Raw genomic sequence first — 18,455 nt, 5'->3', positions numbered from 1 at the left:
TTAAATAAAACCTGTTAATTCACACTCCTGGTTTTGCGTTCTGTCTGCATTTGGGTTCTGTTCATCATTCATACCGAACAGTAACCTTTTGTTGTTATGGGAAGTGAGGCTCTCCGTGTGTAGAAAAGTACCGCAAGACACAGTGATGATGCACATGCTTTTCCCTGGGTAGTGAAGCTACAGTAGTCCGTGTTTCATGTTCGCTGCAAAGACGAACTAAATCACCTGATTAATGCAACATAATCATGACACTGCATAAAGCTGCTACCAGCCAAGCTAAAGCTAATATAGTTAGCCTAAAGAAACAAGGGGTCTGTCCCAACTAACGTTACGTTCGGGGACGCGACGCTGGAAACATAACACTAATCTACAACAGCAGTCTGTGTCTAACGTCATTTACACTGATTTAAGTCTTCTTGGATACACAGTTTGTTGCTAGTGTGTGACATGCTGGCTCTGCATGCACAGCCAACCACCAATCACAATCAATGTTGATCAATTTATCAAGCATGCATGCATTATTAATATCATTCACTTTAGCCTGGAATGATAGTATTGTATGAATAAAATACTATCACTACAATACAATACAATCTATTTGCATTTTTAGTTTCTATGTAGATACACTCCCCTACAAAATCACCCCAGTAGTCGAGAATTATTATTTATTTCCAAATAGAGCTAATTATGTCATCTTGTAAAAATTTGTCTTTTTTCATATCGCAGGAAAAATATATCACAATGTCAGTTTTTTTCCAATATCGTGCAAGCCTAGTGTCTGTGTGTGTGTGTGTGTCTCTGTGCGTGTGTGTGTGTGTGTGTGTGTGTGTGTGTGTGTGTGTGTGTGTGTGTGTGTCTGTGTGTGTGTCTGTGTGTGTCTCTGTGCGTGTGTTACATTTCCCTGTTTAGAAACCAAAGTGCGCTCCATTTTTTCCTTTTCAGTTTCTGCGGCGACCTCTGCCTCTTCTCCCCCGGGAAAACACGGCCGTGTTGCATTGTGGGAGACGGGAGTAAAATGTAGGGTACATCGTACGTACACTCAATTTAGCAGTGCACTGTAATTTCTTTTTTAAATTCAACTTAAAAAATACTCGGTTACGAGTCAAAGTACAAAAGTAGTTGCATCAAAATAAACTTGAAAAGAAAGATGGTGCATTCAATAAGGCTCTTTATTTGGCATGTGCACAATAACCAAAAACACAAGTTAAAGCAAAAATCTACACAGGAAAATACTCGGGCAGAGTGCCTGAACAATGTGGTTGCCCGGGGCTACCGTAGAAAGTCCAAAATCATCTTTAAAAAAACAAAAGAGCTTCAATAAAATCAAGACGGAGAAACAATAATATTTAATGAAGGAAGACACAGAGGAGAAGATCAGATAATAAATCAAATATACACACAGACAGACAGACAGACAGACAGACAGACAGTCTAATGAAGGAAGACATGGAGGAGAAGAGGGATTCTGAACAATATCAGATAATAAATCAAATATAGTTAAACAAGAAAAACAGCACAATGACAAGTTGTGCTTCTTATTTAAATGATGCAAGTTACAGAATATCACACTTATTATTATTTCATTTAGTTTTTACATTTCTGAGACATTCTGGACTGGTCTGGTTCCTCTCAAACTCAGGCTGCTTCCACATCTGGAGTTTGCTTCACTTGCTCCAACACAAAAGGGAAAATAAAAAAATCGCAGCGTTTTTCAGCCGCTTGGTTCGCTCCGAGGGTGCTCCGGAGCTCGAGCACCCACGGAAAATACTAGAGCACCCCCGTGTGCCAGACTGCCAGCAGGCTCCATTCATTTCAAATCAAACGCTGCAGTTGGTGCTAAGTGGAGCGTCTGTCATACTGTGATTGGTTACGTCGCCGTCAGTCCCCCCCCTGCTCCACATCCGATCCACCAATCACAGCGTCTCTCGGATGGAAAAGCCTCTTTAGTGCATGCATGTGCATTAGGTAATCAGAGTGAGACTAAAAAGGACAGATTTGTTATTAAAAAAGCTAAACCTAATGATGCAAGTGCATTGACGCCATCCACCACCAGTGCAGAGTTCCACCAGGGCCACAAAGCCGATAATGTACGCGCACCAAAACGTCAGATGTCGTCACAAACTGGGAGACTGGTCACGTGACATTGGCTACAGAGCTCGATGACGCCGAGCGGCGGTTGCTCGCTGTTTAAGCCGCTACAGGCTACAGAGCTCCCTGCCGCAGGCCTATCAGGTTTTTATAATAAAACCTGTACAGTGTGAGAAGGAAGAGGAGCTAATCTATGCTATCTGCTTGTGGATTTTGGTGTCACAGGTGGCATTGACATACATCAGCTTCGCCCTTGACCCAATAGCGACAGCTCTTAGAGGGCGAAGCCTATACGAAATAGAACGATAGTTACGTATTGTAACTCCAGATTCTATGAGTATAGGCGTAGCCCTCTAAGATCCGGGCCACCTGCTTCACTAACATTGGCTGAAGTACAATGCTGACGTTGGGAGCAGATCTCAGGTCTCGCAGCTGTAATATACAGTAACTGCGGACGTAAGAGAGGCCCATGCGGGGCACTAGGGCGCGAAAGAAATATTCACGACTGTGCATGCGTAAGGGATAAACCATGCGATGCCGGCTTCGATTCTCTGCATGGTGCTCCGCATGGTGCTCCGTCAGGTCAGGGGTAGTTGGTGGTTCAGTTACCTGAGATTAGGTGACTGTGAGCCGGGTACAGAGCACCGTGAGCTGCCGGTCGTTTCGGCGGAGATTACGGTTTAGTTTAGGCACCAAAAAGTGAGCGTTTTGCGGCGATGACACTTAAGTTTAGGCACCAAAACGACTTTCTCTGTTCTTGTGTGTTTTGGAAAGTTGAAACCTAATATGTTCATCAGAGCAGACGTCTCTTTTCTAAAATATTATGAATGTTCCTGAAAATGTTCCAACTTTAAGATATTCGACTACATCTTGCTAAAATACCAAGGCAGATGGTTTAGTCCCAAAATGTGCAGTTCTTCCAGCCGTTTGTGTCTGTTGGAGGTCGGACAAACGAGCTGCACCAGGTGGCGCCTGGGTGACTCGCCTGGTTGGAGTGCGCCCCATGTGCAGAATCTCTGTCCTTGCTGCAGCGGCCGCGGGTTCGATTCCATCCCTTTGCTGCATGTTGTTCCTCTCTCTCCTTTCCTGTCTAAGCTGTCCTGTCCAATAAAGGCTTGAAAATGGCTAAAAAATTATCTTAAAAAAAAGAAGAGGAGGTCTCGGTACGGTCTCTCTTCCTTTTCCACCAGACTGTTGTGTCCCTGTTTGTTTTCCACTTTTTTCAAAGTTTTTGTCCCTTTTTCCGACAAAAAGCAAAAGAGGGACAAAAACGTCTCGGTGCGCGTTTGGTGCATATCAGAGTGTGATTGCTGCATTCACAGCAAGGGGGAAGGGGGGGGGGGGGGCCTTCAGATGAAGACCTGTGAGCCTGAGTCGGACCGGGACCGGTTCTGAACCAGCTTCTGGATCAGAAACCCAAGCTGCTGCAGCTCTGCTCGGACGAACTGCAGCTCCTGGGTCAGGTTCTGGTCCTGGTTCTGAAGTGTCTGGTCTTGGTCCTGGTTCTGCGGCGTCTGGTTTTGGTTCTGGTTCCGGTCCGTCTGGACTCTAGTAGAGACAATAATAAATGTTAGACGCCCAGCACACCTTAAAAACAAGCTGGAAGGGTCAGCGTTGATTAGTCTTTTTATTCCTGCTAATTTAAATTTGAAGAAACTATTTTACTTGTTTTGTTTTTACTTCTCCAGGAAGTAAACGAGGACAGATTTTTTTTGTGATGTAATTGCAACAGACGGATGAAAACTAAGTTGAAAACAACAACATCCTGATGAGGAGTTGTGGAAAGTCTGAATTCATGCTTTGTCTGGTCTGTCAGCAAGACGACTTTTAAAACGCATGTTTTTCTGAATGGAGTTTGGTCCATCAGGCCAAACATTCTACAATCATTTGCTCCAACATTTCTGATTCATAGGACGCGTCCATATACGCGTTGTTTTCACGGATGGGATCACGTCGCTTCCCAGCATTGCACGCTAGTGACCTCGCCACCAGTTTCTCTCCACTGACCAATGACAAGCAAAGAAAACAGGCTCCGCCCTCCTACAACCGCGATGGCTGCAGCTGATTGGACGAACACATCATGTGGGGCTGGCTGCTTCCGGATTTCAAAACGGACCATAATGACGGCTCATTCGGTATACAATCTGGTATTTTACAAAAATAGTTCACCGAAACGTATTTCTGAAAACATTTTAAGAGAGAAACTGAATCTGTCTTCATTTCAGATCAACTAAGGTCAGTTCAAAAGATTTTCGTCAGCTTTTGAGAGCCGCCGAGCCGAGCCGAGCCTCATTTGCATAAAGTTGGCTGGATTAAACTTTATGCAAATGAGGAGCAGGGTGACTTGACGCCACGCTTCTCCAAAGTCCCCGCGACGCTCCCAGAATGCATTGCACGGCTGCTCCCATAGAAATGAATGGGAAGCGGGGAAATGACGCAGACAATGGACCACACCTTCATTGGTTTTGATTATGGGACATTCTTCACATGCTACATCTGCCACATTGAAGCCACTTGTTGCCGTATATATCAGCACTCTGCATTTTATAACTGAAAATGTGTTACATAGGGACTGCGTGTGTGATATTCTGGCATTATTCAGGTTTTAGAGACATTCTTTAGACATGTATACAGCGTATTCAGAATCTGCGTCTGAGTCTGGGTTTTTACTGCAGTTTGGGACAGTTTACGGCCCTCTCGCCTGTTTACGGCTTATGGTCAGGTCTGTATGTTGCTATGGTTACTGCACACAAACCAACCAGCTGACAGTTTGACCCGATAAGAAGGAGAAACACAGCTACTTTTAAACATTGTCAAAGACTCTGATATCAACAGGTTTTTGGATATGAGGCGACCTTTTCTAGAAGCTGGTTGAAGGAATGAAAGAGAGACGCCGTGTTAGTAAGTAAGTAAGTAAGTAAAATTTATTTATAAAGCGCTTTTCACAGATAAAATCACAAAGTGCTGTACAAAAGAATAGGTAAAACAAACAATATAAAATGTATATACATATGTAAATTTAAAGTGACATTAGTGAAAACCCATCAACCAAAGGCTTTCCTAAATAAACATGTTTTCAGATCCTTTTTAAAAGAGACAACAGAGTCTGCCAGACGCATGGACAGGGGCAGGGCGTTCCACAGTCTGGGAGCAACAGACTGAAAAGACAGGTCCCCTCGGGTCTTATAACGAGTCTTAGGGACTACAAGCAAGTTCTGGCCAGAGGACCGAAGAGTCCGGCCAGAGAAATACGGCTTCAAAAGGTCCAGGATGTACTGTGGGGCCTGACCGTTTAAGGCTCTGAAAGTCAGCACTAAAATCTTAAAATCAATCCTGAATTTCAACACACGCTCCAACAAGTCTGGAAACATCCTGTTTTACACGGCTGCATGGAAACGGTAATATTAGAGGATGAGGGATTATATTTTTTTTAAGGGGAGACATGTCTACTGCATCCCCCCACAAATCTACGTCTATGGTACTCGGTATCGGCCGGTACGCACGTTCAGGTCTTGGGTATTTATTTATTTATTTATGAAGCACATTTAAAAACAACAGCAGTTGACCGAAGTACAATCAGAACAACTGAAACGTAGAACGAACACAATGAACACACAGTTGAACAGCAACATGATAATAATATAGAAAGGCAACTATTCTGGTGGGTTAAAAGCCTGAGACGGGACGGGATTTGAAAACAGGCCTTGTAGGAGCCAACCTAAAATGTAGAGGCTGTCGGTAGGCGATCTGTGGTGCCTGCGCGATCTGATACGTGCATAAATACGTAGTAGAAAACGCGACGGTTTCCCTACACTATCATGCATGCGTTGAAACACTGGCGGCATATTTTTGTAGGCTACATTTTATGTTATTCATTATGCAGTTCACGGCGGGTCTGTTTTATAAAGATATTTAAATTAAGTACTTATTGTCACTGATCCAAAACCGCATATGGACGTCCGTGTCCTACGCCTCGGCAACATTGTTATTTTTGTGACCATGTAGGGTGGGGATGTTGTGATGTTTTTAAATGTAGCTTACGCTATGCATTACGAGGTGTTTACGTGGTTGCCAATCCAAAATAATGAAAGGAGTTGTTACATGTTACATACAGATCGTGCAGTGTCGTAAACAGGATTATCATCTGCGCATGCGCGAACATCTTGCGCATGTTGGATCGTGCAGGCAGCACACATCGCGTACCCACAGAGGCAACTGATTCCAGAGTTTGGGGGCTCCTACTGCCAAGGCGCGGTCACCCCTATCGAATGTTTATTGAACGCATTGGATGAGATAATGTATGCTTATGTTTCATGCATGGTTACTGCGTCGCCATAGTTGTTCTTACCTGAGATACCAGCTATCGCTCAGGCCGTAGCTGAGCCCACACATCCCGAGCCGGGGCCACAGGCGGCGGGGCAGCCGCCTCTCCAGCATCAGAGTCGTAGCCACCACCTTCACAACATGCACACAGCTCGTTACCATGACACAGCAATGCACGGGGACATGATGATGTGTCTGTGTCTTTAGACGCAAGTCCAGAGAGACAGAGCGCATTTTAAAGGTCCCATATCATACTCATTTTCAGGTTCATACTTGTATTTTGGGGTTTCTATTAGAACATGTTGACATGCTTTAATGTTCAAGATACCCATTGTTCTTGTCATACAGTCTGTCTGAATGTACCTGTATTCCCCCTCTGTCTGAAACGGGTCTTCTGCATATGCGCTCTTGCAGTTTCTGCACCGTCATTGCAGCCGGGGAATGACTGTAACAGCCCTGCAGCGGCAATTTTTACCGTATAGTTGTGTACGGAAGGCCTCGTTTAAAGGCACAGTTTCTGAATAAGGGCTAAGTGCATTTCTCAGTAGGTTGAGCATTTTAATACTTTCGACCTGCTTTTTAATCAATACAGACAATATGGAAATCTCACTTTATAAATATGGGACCTTTAAGTCCCAGTAAAGAGAACAACTCTCCGTTCTCCCTTGACTTGCATTGCGTGAAGGTTTCCTCCTCTTTATTCCGTCTGCTAGCAAACAACAGAAGAAAATGCCTAAAAGCTGCTGTGTGCTGATGTTCACTACCAACAGAATAAAGAACCCAGAACTTTTTACAAGCTGCCGACCCGAAAAACTGAGCTTTTATGAAGACAAAAGTGAATACAATAGTCTTTATTGTCATTGTACATCAAATGCATTAAGTGCAAAAAGCATATATATATATATATATATATATATATATATATATATATATATATGTGTATGAAAGAGTTTCTAAAGTCACTATAAAATATATAAAGAGGTAGGTTATTGTTAAAAAGGAGAGTAAAAACAAAACACAGGCATACCACACAAACAAGACATTAACGGCACGATTCATCCTTAAACTCAGAAGTCAAGCGGCGTTAATGCTCAATTAATGTTCAATTATGGCTCTTATATAAATAGATAAAAACTAGGGCTGTCAGCGTTAACGCGTTAATCGCGATGCAATTAAGGGCCGACGCGATGCGATTAATTTTTTTTAATCGCATTAATTGCATGCCGGCATTTATTAATTTATTTTACACTTCACTCGGCTTCGCGTGGTGCCTAACAGGCTACTATTTTGACCCTTTGCAGCACCGTTACTTATCATCAAGCTGCCACTTCCTCCTAACACATCCTGCTGCTGCAGCAGGATGGAGAAACACAGCAGCAATGAAATCCTGAATGGCGCTTTTTATTTTCCAAAACTCCCGGACGGCTCGTAGACAAGTCGAAAGCCATATGCACATTGTGTAAAGCCGAATTAAAATATCACCGAAGTACGTCAAGCTTGAGCTACCACCTACGGAGCTAAACATAGTAGTACAGTTAACGTGATGCTACCCACTCAGGCAAAGCACTATTTTGGAGAGTGCTACTTAACCGGTGATCACTGGACGTCAGTGAGTAATCAACATTATTTAGGAGTTACTAAACACTAGATTGACTCTAGTAAGGATAGGGATTTTTAGTTTTTTAGTTAGGTACTTGGAGGAATTGTGCAATAATGACAGATTCACACATTTTTCTTTTGTTTACAGTAAATAAATAATTACAAATCTTAAAATCAAGTTCATAAAGTAACTTTCTTTGCATTCATTTGATTCCCAATCAAGATACACTGGTAAGAATGGCTTTCGATTGTTAATATGGACTTGCGATTAATCGCAATTAATAAAATTCAGTGATTAATTGCAATTAAAAAAATTTATCATTTGACAGCTCTGATAAAAACAGTTTTTCAGTCTGTTTGTTGGTGTTTGAACTGTCCTGAAACGTTCACACAGAGAGTGTCTGGGCTGAGATGGATCTTTTAGTTTGCTCTGGGCTCTTTTGAGTAGAGGTCAACCGATTTATTGGCCGGCCGATTAATCGGCCGATTTTTGGCATTTTTTAACATAATCGGCATCGGCCAATATCCCAGTATATCAAGCCAATTAATAGGCAGGTGCATCTGCGGGCAGCCTAGTGTTAAAAACATGAATAGGTGACATTTTTTACAACGTACCCAGACCAGCTGCCTCCAGCCCCTCCCCTCGTGAAGTCTTGCCGTGTGTCTCGCGCAGCCACTTCAGGTTCAGACGCTACCGTTAGCAGTAGCATGTTGCTGGTGTTCTTACCTTGGGATTAACTGTACTAATAAAACCGTACAAAACACCGCGGCCACACCGCTGTGGAAGCTACCCGGAATGTCATCAGAGTCTGGTTGTTACCCCTGTCCTTGGCAGTCTCATCCACTCCTATAACGGAGCTAACTGGAGCTAGCTAACCGCTAACGGAGCTAACCGCTAACGGAGCTAATCGTTGCTAACAGAGCCTTCAGTTCTCCGTGCCTGTATCCATTAACTGCATCTATGGACTCGAGCACGAATAAAACCCTTAATTTTATTAAATTGGCTGGACGAGTTTTAAATTACAACTCAGAGTTGCTTGAATGACAGAAATGTGCTGAGATAAGATCCTGATGAGGTCAACAGGACATGTAGGCTAACAGGAGGGTCCCCAAAACACAGAGAAAACACACAAACTAATGAACAATGATCTAACAAACAAGGTGAACAAGAACTGACTTTAGAGAGCCCTGGTCTGATGGGATTCAACAGGAGTTAGGAGGAAATGTTGAGATTAATAATAACGTCACTTTCTGTGAAGCAGATTTGTATTCTCAGAAGTTTAATAAATGCTGATAAGTGCACTAAACTTTATTTTTTTCATTTAAAAGTTTATTTGACAAAGTTTATTTTCTTCTTACCTGTTTCGTTTATTTAATATATTTTTCATACATTATTTATACAATATAGGCTACAGTACGTTTTTACATTATACATTTTTAATTGAAGTATACAAGTGTAGATTGGTGAAGTGTTCAATAAATGTTTTTGTTGAGAAATTCTGTGTATATTAGTGTTACATTTTATCTTTCAAATAGAGGTTTAAAAACAAGCACATATCGGCCAAAATAAATCGGCCATCAGCTGACCCTGATTTCTAAAGATCGGCATCGGCATCGGCCAGAGAAAACCCATATCGGTCGACCTCTACTTTTGAGACTTCACTTAGTAGTAAACATCAGCACACAGCAGCTTTTAGGGATGTTTCTGTTGTTTGCTAGCAGACACACAATACAAGTCAACGGAGAGTTGTCAGAGTATGACGCGATGCGCACTGTCTCTATATGTGTGTGTGTGTGTGTGTGTCTGTGTGTGTGCGTGCGGGTGTGTGCGTGCATGCGTGCGTGTGTGTACCTGAGTCCTCCACAGCTCGTCTCTCTCCTGGGCCACCCTCACTTGCGTTTCACACATCATGGCTATCAGTAGATTCACCAGAAGGACGAAGGCGAAGATAGTGTAGGCGACCTGCACCACGTAGACGATCAAGGGGGTGACGTAGGTAGGGTTCTCCGGCATATTTATTAGGGCCAAGTTGATCTCAAACTCAGCCCAGAGGATGCTGGGGTAGGAGCTATATTCATTAAGGGTGCCATACTCCTGAGTCATATACACCATCCACAGGGCTGAGGAGAACATGAGAGTAGAAAAGTTTAACTCATCTTATTCCAAACATTTCTAATCTCACCAGCTGCGTGAGAATTAAAGGTACCGCGGGCATCTACTGGGTGTATATATACTGATCCGAGAACATCTCTAAACAATCCCACGGTGACCACGCTGAATCCGGCTCGAAGGACCAACCCTATTTCTGTATTTTCTGTCATATCTATAATGTTATATCCAGTAACATCCAGTATGTCCAATTTTCATGTTAAACGTGGCCAGAGCTGCAAATAATGAGGTAAACGTATTTTAGAAAAATCCCAGTGAGCTAAAATGTTCAGATTTCCAACTGTTCTGAACGCTCCGGTTTCAACAGTTTTTTCTACTCTCAGCTGCGTGTAACGCAACTCTAAACCAGCCTTTTATGATTGGTCATCTGCTCCAGCAAGGCAGGAACTACTGCAGTGTATTTTTAAGCTACTGCAGTGTTAACATTGTCGCATGTAGCTTCCTGCTAACGGCAGTAAAAGCTGTAATCTTGGCTGCCAATGTTGTTAAATTCTCCTCAATTTCGGGTCACATTACTGTTGAAACATGCCCGATTGGGTAGTATTTGGTTTAGAAGCCTCTATCGGTGTTTTTCAAGGTACAAAGTACTGCTGTATACTCCGTTGAAGCCGGACACCGACTGTACGAGACAATAACAACAGGAGCGAGATGCGGAAAGCTGACCAATCAGAGCAGACTAGGCTTTTTAAAGAGACAGGAGCTCCAGAAAGAGGGGGAATACAGGTGCAGCAGACATGGGCAGTATCAGACGTGTTTTTGGAACATTAAAGCATGTAAACATGTTCTACAACAAACACAAAAATACAAGTATGAAGCTGAAAATGCTATATAATAGGTCACCTATAATTACTTGTTGGTACATGTTGCCCATGTGGCACTGTGTTAATTATTTGTGTTATTTACAATTATTTGCACCCCCCCCCCTCTAAATTTTGAAATGAGTGAAGCTAAAGTCTAAAAACACGAGGTAACTACTGTCTCTATTGTCTATAATATACCACAAGGGATTCTGAATTAATGTGTTTTGAATGGGTGATATTAGTCTGGCTTAACTCAGCTTCGCCAGCAGAGGGCGCTCTAAGCTTTACACTTAGACACAAGTAGAAGTCAGTACGTGATGAACGAGTTTAAGTGTACATGCTACAGCTCCTAATCTGAACTGTGTTTTCATATTTCCTACAGGTAAGCTGACGGTAATCAGAACCCGGGTAATAGACATTAGTAGTTGGTGTTATTAGAGCTTTAGCTAACAACCGTGACATTAAGAGACATTGAATTTGACCGTGTTATGGGTGTGTATGTTTGCCGCCTCGTGTGTCTAAGATGGCGGACGCTGATAGTAATGACTTCGGTTGCTAAACACAAGCTACTACCTTTCTGTGTGAGCTGTAAGGAGTGAAACACACGTTTAGAGACATATGTGGTTAAGACAGTAGTGAGGACAAACGGTGTGAAACGGGATGAACCGAGTGAATGTTGTAGGAAACTGTTTAACTGTGTGTATTGTTTAGCAGGCCAAGCTAATGCTAATCACCGGTAAATGTTAACGCCACAGCCTGAGCGTCATGAAGGTTAAAGGAGCATTCCGTGATGTTTTGATAAGTGGAGTGTGCGGTAGTCAGTGTTTAAAACGTTAATTGTGAAATATTTGTGAAAATAATACAATAACTGACTGTGGGTTAAAGATTAGTTATGTTAGATAATTCAGCTCATAAACATAATTCATAGAGGTTTAAAAACAGTAAAAGCAGTGAGATTAACAAGACAAGTTCTTAAGAGTATTCAGTCTGGAGTAATGTGGTATTACTGAACTGTTATTTTCATGTTTTTATGTCATTTCAAGTTATGCATTACTTACCTGTGTGTATGTTAATTTGACACTAAAAAGAGAGAGTACTTGTGTAGCTACGGTCACTTGCTAAATACTTAACTGTAGTCCCTGTAAGAGTAAGTTAACATGTATTTGGGTACTTAACATGGGTATTTACAGAGTAACAGTGGAAGCAATAGTGAGTATGGTACCAAGAGTAGCATGTTTGTTTAGTGTATGAGTTGAGTTGTGTATTATGAAGTGTATTGTTATTGATAGTGACTGAATAAGAGTTATGAAAGTATGTGCTATGAGCCAGTAGTGCCGAAGTAGAAGTCAGTACGTGATGAACGAGTTTAAGTGTACATGCTACAGCTCCTAATCTGAACTGTGTTTTCATATTTCCTACAGGAAATAAATGTGTTATTCCAAGAGTGAGCGTCACCTCATTCTTAAAAGTGTAACACCCAGAATATACTCACCGCTGGCGTAACCAATGTCCACAATGACAATCAGGAACAAAAACTTCATCAGGTCTCCAAACATAACCTAGGAGGAAATGAGACACATGGTAGGTCAGTCTGCAAAAACAAACTTTTCTAAATGTCTAATCAATGTTTGCAACTGTTTGCGATACTGTAAGCTAGTCTATATCGACTCCCTAACATACCGCTTACCGTAAATTTGGAGTGCTGTCAGTAGCGAGAAAAACAAAAATAATCAGTGCTGCCTACACCGAGTTATCCTCCTGCTAGCGTTAGCACCCAGCAGGCTGAAACAGGGCAAATTTTAAACGTGCTTTTAGCCTCTTAACATGTTCGAGATGTCATTACAAGTATATACCCATGTGAAGTGATTCCTTCTGAGTGAACACAGTGAATCTGACTGCAGAAGATGTGAAAGAAATGCCCTGTTTCAGCCTCCTGAGTGCTAACACTTGCAGGAGGATAACACGGTGTAGGCAGCACCGATTGGTTTCGTTTTTCTCGCTACTGACAGCACTCCAAATTTACAAACAACAGAGCTACGTGTTGGAATCGACCGGAATTCTCCTTTAACTTCATTTAATATTGGATGTGTTTTCTTTTGCGGGGTGCAAATGTTCCACCAGAACAAGTTCCTTCCTGAGACTATTTAGCAGAGTCACCGTTGCTGCATCTGGAGCTTAGCACCGCCCAAGACCGTTGTGATTGGATTAAAGGGGTGATAGAATGATTATATAGGGTATTTCACACTGTTCCTTAAGGTCTCCTAATAGAGTATGTAACATTGGTTGGGCTGAAAATTGCCCGAATGCTATTTTATTAGGTCCTTAACTACCCTGTGAATATGGCTCTATTTGGAACAAGAGCTTTTCTTCCAAATATGGTCTGCTCATGAATATTTAGATGAGCTGTGTGCTGATTGGTTGAGGAACCCCATAGAAACACATTGGAGACTAGACAGCAGGTCTCATATTTCAGACACTGCAAAGTTATACATTGTTTGTCTGCTATTTCGTTATTAAATTCACTTCTGAGACTTTTTTATGCGAGAAATCAATTATATAAAGCTCAAATATGGGCCGTTTTACGAAAATTGATGGCTAATTGCAAATTTGGTAAGACGTGTTGGACTTTAGGAGCTCCACACAGTCTCCATACCCAGTGAAAGTCACCGTTTCTCGGTTACTGGACTACTGGGGCTCGGGGCAGCTGGCTGGCTGCCAGCTGCTGGCATAACTAGAGTATATTTAGTTTGAATTTCGTCACGCCACTTATATAACATATATATATATAACTTATATTACAGCTACTCCAAGGTCTTATAAAGCTAACAATGGTGTCTGATTTCAATTTAATGCATTTTTGTGAACATTAGGGGTTTCGTTAGCTGCTACTGTCCCTTCAATCCTATGAATCGCGGCTAGCTGCAGGCCCTGGAGCTCCATCAGGGCCTCGGCATTTTGTAGTCCAGTAACCCAGAACCGGTGCCTTCACGCCGGGCGGCGAGGCAGCACCGGCCGCTGTCACGTAGCCTGCTGAGCTCCTGCTGAACTGCGACACACAGTCGGACAAAATTTGCAATTAGCCATCAATTTTCGTAAAACGGCCCATATTTGACCTCTACATAGTTGATTTCTTGCATAAAAAAGTCTCAGAAGTGAATTTAGTAATTAAATAGCGGACCTCTGGAGATCTGCATGACCTAGCTAGATTCAGAAGACTAAGCTGACCTCAGGTCAGTGGTGTAGCCTCTGCAAATGTTGGGGCGTGACAAAGACTAGGATTTGGGATGCTGAAGTCAGCTTCCAGCTTTGTTGAGATTTGGCCGTTTTCAGCGGCAGTTTCAAAATGTGAGATTTGCAGAGGAAAGAGGTATCAATGGGATTTTGAGCTTCTACGTATGTCCTACTTACCCACCGAACTGTCGTTATTCAACTATGACAAGGTAACATCAGATTTGCATTCTATCACCCCTTTAAAGAAATGCAAACAACCCAGAGAGTTTTTTCTCCTATCCTGGAATGTTGCGTGGACAAACTACTCTCTACCGTTGTCTCTCTTCATACTACTCTCTACTGTTGTCTCTCTACATACTACTCTCTACTATTGTCTCTCTTCATACTACTCTCTACTGTTGTCTCTCTTCATACTACTCTCTACTGTTGTCTCTCTTCATACTACTCTCTACTGTTGTCTCTCTACATACTACTCTCTACTGCTGTCTCTCTACATACTACTCTCTACTGTTGTCTCTCTTCATACTACTCTCTACTGTTGTCTCTCTACATACTACTCTCTACTGTTGTCTCTCTACATACTACTCTCTACTGTTGTCTCTCTACATACTACTCTCTACTGTTGTCTCTCTACATACTACTCTCTACTGTTGTCTCTCTTCATACTACTCTCTACTGTTGTCTCTCTACATACTACTCTCTACTGTTGTCTCTACATACTACTCTCTACTGATGTCTCTCTACATACTACTCTCTACTGTTGTCTCTACATACTACTCTCTACTGATGTCTCTCTACATACTACTCTCTACTGATGTCTCTCTACATACTACTCTCTACTGTTGTCTCTACATACTACTCTCTACTGATGTCTCTCTACATACTACTCTCTACTGTTGTCTCTCTACATACTACTCTCTACTGTTGTCTCTCTACATACTACTCTCTACTGTTGTCTCTCTACATACTACTCTCTACTGTTGTCTCTCTACATATTACTCTCTACTGTTGTCTCTCTACTGATGTCTCTCTACATACTACTCTCTACTGATGTCTCTCTACATACTACTCTCTACTGATGTCTCTCTACATACTACTCTCTACTGATGTCTCTCTACATACTACTCTCTACTGTTGTCTCTACATACTACTCTCTACTGTTGTCTCTCTACATACTACTCTCTACTGTTGTCTCTCTACATACTACTCTCTACTGATGTCTCTCTACATATTACTCTCTACTGTTGTCTCTCTACATACTACTCTCTACTGATGTCTCTCTACATATTACTCTCTACTGATGTCTCGCTACATACTACTCTCTACTGATGTCTCTCTACATACTACTCTCTACTGATGTCTCTCTACATACTACTCTCTACTGATGTCTCTCTACAAAGTACTTCACTTCTACACACACGCTAATGGATGTTTATTGCGTCGGTATCTGATGCTGAGAGACACTGACCAAGTGTCCGTATTATACGAGTTGAGTGTGAGAACGGGTTGCAGAGTCCTACCTTCTGTATCATGATGACATAGGGGCCGAGCATTTCAAAACCTCGGGCGAAGAACAGGATGTTGGTCCAGCCAAGAACTAAACACATCGCCATCACCTCCGCCTCCGCCTGCACCGAGCAGACTCTGAACACACACAGCAGCACCACCAGGCACGCGTAGCTGATGCTGGAAACAACACAGAAGTTATATTATTATACAGAAGCTATTTCAGAACAGGGAGCGTTGTTACAGCCAAAACACACCGGGCGCAGAAGCGCCGCAAATAGCCGCAAAGCGCAGTGAATAGATAGTTATCTAATCTGTCTGTTCATACCAGCTGCAATCAGGTCCGTCTGGTATGAATGGCCAGGCACGCGATGAGGCACAGATCTACGCTTCGCGGCAATTCGCGGCACTTCAGCGTGAGGTGTGTTTTTGCTGTTACGCTGCTGAGATGTGTTTTCCACTCACAGGGTAACGTGGAAGGGGCCGCCCAGTGCTGTCTGGCCAAAATAATGCTTTGCCCCCACTCTCAGCATGTCAGGGATCTGTTGGAAGAGGGAGAACAGCAGCGGTGGAATGTAACTAAGTACATTTACTCCAGTACTGTCCTTCAGTCCAAATGTTGAGGTACTTGTACTTTACTTGAGTCTTTTCTTTTCATGCCACTTTCTACTTCTACTCCGCTAGATTTCAGAGAGAAATATTGTACTTTTTACTTCACTACATTCATCTGTTACAGCTTTAGTTACTAGTTACTTTACACATTAATATGTCTGCACAAAAAACACATCTGATGTTTTTTTCCAAAAAAACTAGTACCAGTCAAGTTTTGGACACACGTTCCCAGTCCAAAAGTGTGTCCAAACCGTAGACTGGTACGGCACAGCGTTAGATAAAGCATCTTTCATAGTCTCACCTCCAGCAACAGGATGACAACAGCTCCCAGGACGCTGATTATCTCACCCACCAGCCGCATGTGGTCCGCATGTGTCACGTAACTCTCCTGAGGCACGGAGAGAGGAAGTATAAATACAAAAGGATAAAAAAAATCATTCCCATTATTATTATCATTAGTAGTAGCCTAGTAGTATTACAAAGATACTGTCGACGTCTTTGTCAGCGGGTCTCACATAGCTAGCAGCAGCTCCAAAAAACGTCAGCGCATATTTTTATTTTTACCTTTATTTATTCAGGTAAGTCAATTGAGAATAACTTCTCATTTGCAACGATGACCTGTCATATTCACACAGTTACACAGTCTGATCTGATCACATTCATACGTGGAAGCTACCTCTAGGCCACCACTGCTCACAATCACAATTTGGGGATCTACATGGTTACTTTCTCGCCCAAAAATAGACATTAACATTTTTTTCAATATTTGAACTGATTGACAGCCATAGTCCTGATCAGTTTTTTACCTACTCCTCCGACAGATTTTGAGCATCTTCACTAAATTTGGTACAGAAGATCTCTGGCTTAAGCCGGAAAGACTTTCTAATAGTAACTGTAATACAGTTTTGTTATAGTTGGCCCTCGAAGTTAGCTCTAAAGCCATGAGCATGGCTTTTATATATATATATATATATATATATATATATATATATATAAAAGCTATATCTCCTGATTGCTTTGTGCTATTGCAGCCACATTTTGAGGACATGCGTAGAGAAGATGATTGCGATTAATTGCAAGTTAACTAGGACACTCATGTGATTAATCACGCTAAAGATTTGAAGCAATTGACAGCCCTGATGTACACACATTTAATGTTTTCTGGATCATGACGGTTTTGTCGTTGGGATTTGTTGTGTAGTTTTCCGGAGCTTCCTTAATAGGGCGAAATACACAACACACTGTGAAGATCCAGATGTACAGGAGGTAGAGAAACAGCAGGGCCCTGACACAGAAAAACAGAGTGATAAAAAACAGTGTTAAACAAGACTGGACATTTGTACAGTTCAGATATTGACTACAGATGTCAAACTTTACCTGAAGTAATGTTTTCCATACATGTTCCACTTCAGGTTGACCAGCTGCCTCACAGGAGTCAGCTCCAGTATCCTTCTTGGCTGGAGAACAAAACAAAATTAGTTTTCAATTTCTCCTCAGCATCACATCAACTTACGGAAGGTAAGAGTGTTCGGGCATCGTCGGCAAAAAGTTTAGGTCGTACGTATGACTTGAATAGTATCTTCCATCTAAACTTTTACTTCCTTATTTGGCTGTTTTGAGGTTGAGACAGTCGTGCTGAAGCGCTTAGTGCATGATACAAAGGGAATTGAAAGTTCAGGCAAATGCAGCATGAACAAAAGGTTTAAAAGTTTATGTTTGCGTGCTACATAGGAGGGGACACTAATCCTGGCCAAAACCGAAGTTTAAAGGCGCTGACACACCAACCCGATTATCGGCCGGTCTGGCGAGGTCGGTGACCCGAGTCTGTTCGGTGTGTTCCGTGCCGTCGTCAGTCGGAGGAGCCGTCGACTTTAATTTGGGCTGATTTGACATGTTGAATCGGAAGGCGGGCAGTCAGACTCAATGACTAATCTGATTGGTGGAGTGCTAACCCGGAAATGACGAGCGGGATGAGCGTGACGAACGCCTCGTAAAAACTGACGAAAATCTTTTAAACTTTAAACTTTGTTGATCTGAAATGAAGACAGATTCAGCAACTGCACGGCCTATTTCTCTCTTCAAATGTTTTCAGAAACACATTGCGGTGAACTATTTTAAAATTATGA

General features: G+C 42.3%; 1 protein-coding gene across 1 annotated transcript in view; it reads right to left on the bottom strand.

The window, feature by feature from the left end:
- Positions 1-3,286: 3,286 nt before the first annotated feature.
- LOC116050030 (transient receptor potential cation channel subfamily V member 5-like) overlaps positions 3,287-18,455 on the bottom strand; it is a 29,906-nt gene continuing 14,737 nt past the window's right edge. The window contains exons 9-17 of the mRNA XM_031300091.2: positions 17,707-17,786; positions 17,479-17,614; positions 16,631-16,717; positions 16,183-16,259; positions 15,732-15,897; positions 12,473-12,539; positions 9,863-10,131; positions 6,437-6,543; positions 3,287-3,636 (exon numbers count right to left, since the gene is read on the bottom strand). Coding sequence (XP_031155951.1) covers positions 3,438-3,636; positions 6,437-6,543; positions 9,863-10,131; positions 12,473-12,539; positions 15,732-15,897; positions 16,183-16,259; positions 16,631-16,717; positions 17,479-17,614; positions 17,707-17,786 — 1,188 coding nt within the window. The 3' untranslated portion in view covers positions 3,287-3,437. The remainder of the gene's footprint in view (positions 3,637-6,436; positions 6,544-9,862; positions 10,132-12,472; positions 12,540-15,731; positions 15,898-16,182; positions 16,260-16,630; positions 16,718-17,478; positions 17,615-17,706; positions 17,787-18,455) is intronic.

Source organism: Sander lucioperca, chromosome 23, assembly GCF_008315115.2.
Source record: "Sander lucioperca isolate FBNREF2018 chromosome 23, SLUC_FBN_1.2, whole genome shotgun sequence".
Classification (NCBI taxonomy): Eukaryota; Metazoa; Chordata; class Actinopteri; order Perciformes; family Percidae; genus Sander; species Sander lucioperca.
This window is presented reverse-complemented; position numbering and strand designations above follow the sequence as displayed.